The sequence below is a fragment of the Lactuca serriola genome, chromosome 9 (assembly GCF_051521515.1).
Source record: "Lactuca serriola cultivar US96UC23 chromosome 9, Lser_US96UC23_V15, whole genome shotgun sequence".
NCBI classification, from domain to species: domain Eukaryota; kingdom Viridiplantae; phylum Streptophyta; class Magnoliopsida; order Asterales; family Asteraceae; genus Lactuca; species Lactuca serriola.
The window spans coordinates 112,972,377-112,976,057 of record NC_136416.1 but is presented as its reverse complement, the minus strand read 5'-3'; the positions used below and the strand labels follow the sequence as shown (position 1 = coordinate 112,976,057).

At 30.8% G+C, this 3,681-nt stretch overlaps 1 protein-coding gene across 1 annotated transcript; it reads left to right on the top strand.

Moving 5' to 3' along the window:
- The first annotated feature begins 317 nt into the window (after positions 1 to 317).
- On the top strand, positions 318 to 3,380 carry LOC145076716 (uncharacterized). The gene is made up of 4 exons (XM_079022521.1): positions 318 to 777; positions 972 to 1,054; positions 1,215 to 1,417; positions 3,089 to 3,380. Exons 1-4 carry the CDS (start codon positions 509 to 511, stop codon positions 3,215 to 3,217), a joined length of 684 nt encoding a protein of 227 aa, XP_078878647.1. The 5' UTR covers positions 318 to 508; the 3' UTR covers positions 3,218 to 3,380.
- The last annotated feature ends 301 nt before the right edge of the window (positions 3,381 to 3,681 follow it).

The following is a 3,681-nucleotide window of genomic DNA, read 5'->3' as shown; positions in this document are numbered from 1 at the left end:
AACAAGAGTACAAGACTGTTTTTTAATTAATTAGTATGTACAATTTTAAGCAGCGATTATATTGCTACTATTTTCTTTTATTTAATAGCGTGCAGTTATAGGTGTGAAATCAAGTTATTATTTATAAATATTTGCATGAACTAAAGAAAACTAAACATGAACGAATAATATGTATTTTCTTCTATAAACATGTGCAAGTAATCACAATAAGATCATGTTGAAATAAGATAATAACAAATGAAAGCGACAGGAACCCTCTACCTTAAATTGACCATAAGAAAACAGCCTGTTGGCTATACTTGTATGACCCTTTCGCTGAACGTTATATCTTTGTTGATATCTATATATAACGACGCTATCATGTATCTGACCCCTCAACTACTACATTTTAATCCTCATTTCTCTCTTCATTCACCTACGTATATATCAAATTAGCTAATCAAGATTTATTGTTACTTCAACTTAAAAGATCAATATTCAAAACAGAAGTCGATCGAGCAGCAAAGAAATGTCACTGTCCACATCAAGATTTATCGGAGCTCCATTGATATCAAGACGCCCTAGTTTCAGCTCAACAGCTTTTGCAGTTAATCCAACGTCTCTTGCATCATTCGCTAAGAAAAAGGATCTTTTATCATGCAGCGTTCATGGCTTCAATAGTAGAAACTTGCAGTATCACCCCATGTTTACGATTGCACGACGAAACTTTGTTGTATGCAGCAATATTACTCCACCTCCCGGAGTTCCTCTTCCTTCAGGATCACCTTCAGGTTCTACGTAAGCTTCAAAAAAAGACCCATCTTTCCTGTTATTTCCGAGGATATTGTCTCAAACTTAAATCATGTCTGTAGTTATGATCTCAACAAAACTTGAAAACAAAGAGATAAGAATATGCCACTAATTTGATATTAATTATATACCTATCTGTTTCTAGCTAACTTGTTCTATATATTTTCTCGGTATCTTCTCAGGAAAAGTTGGGTTCTGGGTATCGTGTTGACATTTGTCTTACCCTTCTTCACGCATAAATGGGGGCCACTGATTCTAATAAAAAGTAAGAACAAATAAATGGATGCTTATTTTTAATTAATCTAAAATTAAGTCTTGTATATTTGATATTCTTCTAATTATCATATAATACCTAATTTATGTTATTGTATGGATACATGACTAGGTTCCTAACTACAGGAAAACTTATGTCATTGATTTTGTAGATAAAGTGGACACGGTTGTAGACACTGCGGAGTATATAGTTGAGGCTATCGAAGATGTAGCTGGAAAAATTGATAAGGTGATTGATAATATTACTGACGATCTTCCTGAAAATAGCAAACTCAGAAAAACATTGGAGGCTTTTGATGAACTGGTCGAAGGAGTAGAAAGGGCTGCTCATATCGCCGATGATATCATCGATAAGGTTTGAATACTAACCTTTTCAGACACTTTATTAATATCTTAATATATAATTCAAATTATCATGTATATCACTTACAAACAAAAATGACGTACCATAAAGAGTCTATGTTTTTTGGTTAATCCCAACTCCTAAAATTGTATAATGACAGAACGATTGATAATTAAAGTGGCATCCCGAAGGTCAAACCATTACCGTATTAGACATTTTGCTAGACTAATTAAAGTTATTGAAGCTAGATTTGTAATGAAAATCAAGTAACTTTATTTCGAATTTTCTACATAAAGATAATATTCATTTTGTGAGAGCATGACAGCATTTAGTTTTGTGTTTGTTGAGTAGTTGATTAAAAGATATAAAATGTCAGTTTTCTTGTTTTAGCATGTGGAATTGTGGATGTAGAGAGTAAAAAAGTGATGCAAATAGTGTTCCAAGAATTATGTACATATGAAAGAGTTTTAGTTGGAGTCGGATCTCTCTTCGTTCGATAAGAGTTAATTTGTGGTCCACCACAATTTTGCTAAGACGTATGACCTAATTTATTTAATTCAATTTATTTTTAAAATATCATATTTTTAATGTTGTTATCAACATATATATAGGACAAGTTTTTATTAGAGTATTCGAATGATGATTTGGTTTAGTAGTTCAAAAACTACAACATCATTTAAGGAAACTATACATGATCTTAAATCTCATATATGGCATTCACAATTTAAAAGGTCAACCACAAGATGATGCGAATTACCCTTTCATATAATACGTTTACTATTTTTTATAATATATAATTGGCAACTTTCATAATGATGCTTATCTAGATATATATGAAGTTGTTTCTCATAATGAGAATAAACCACATGGGATTTAAATAACATATATGAAAGGGATTCCCTATATGAAATACTACAAATTGTCCTAATTATATGTTTGAGATAGTTTAATGCCGATTATAGTAGAATAAACTGAGAAAGTATGTTAGTATGTACATATATATACTTAATAAAAAGTGGATGTGTGGATAAATTATTTTACTTCAACTTGCTGCATGTGCATTGTCAGTTGCATGTGTTAATCTTCCAAGTTCCAACTTGTTAATAGAATAATAACATTTAAAAATACTCGTAATAATAATAGGTTTTAAGGTTATTTATTTGTTTTTGTTTGTTTTTTTAAACAAGTTTAAGTATTTTAATTTTAATTGACTCCTATTTTTTAACAACAATTAAACCAGATTCTGCAGTTGCTCTGAAATGTTAATCAACCTTTTTATGAAGTTAAAGTCACAACGATATAAAAAAAATGGATTTTTCATATGTCACATCTACCTATACCGCTAGAAATATGTAAGTCTTAATTATGTATTGTTTTTTCATAATATTCATTGATTTATATATATCCAAGTTTCACGAGAAACCTGGTCAATATTCGCACTTATTAAATATCACTATTCACTACAAATCTACAATAGATATATTTTAATCAAAAATCATCGAATCATGCAATCATATATATCCCATAATCGAATCATGCAATCAAATATATCCCATTTGATCACTACAAAGTTCAAACTTTACTTATTTGATGTTGGAATGGTCAAAGTTGAGCCACTAGCTGTTAATGAAGGCAGTATTTATGAATTAAAAATATTAAATGTTTAAAATTTCAATGGAGCAGGTGGAAGAAGCTGAGGATAAACTAGAGTCGTTGATTCTTTCGGAAGCGAAAGAAGAAAAGGTTTCCAAACAAGTTGTGGAAAATGTGGAAGTTCCTACCCAAGAACCAAGTGCCTTAAAGATGGAATAACGATTAGTATTCAAGAAAATATGATAATGATGGTCAACGTCTTAATGTTTGACCCTAGTTTTAGCTGAAGCATTTGAATTCAAATGGTTCAATTTATTTGTAATGTATATTCTTAATTAATGTTGGCATAAATAAATTCAAAGAACCTAATATGTTTTTTTTTTTCTTTGGAACCAACAAATACTTATATTAAAAAGCAAATAAAATACTAAAGTTTCCTTCTAGCAAGAGGCTAGAAAAGAATGTTGCAGGTAATTAAAAGATATTACAAACCAAATTTGGGATTCACACACCACTCAAACCAATTGTAATTCCAATCCTTTCTCCTATACTTCAGGTGTATACCAGAGATTTTACATCATCAACCACCTTTGTTGGTGACACTCTCTTTTGGTTGAATATCAAGTCACACCTGGCCTTCCATATGAGCCATGCAGCCCCGTAACATAGACATAATAAGCCCC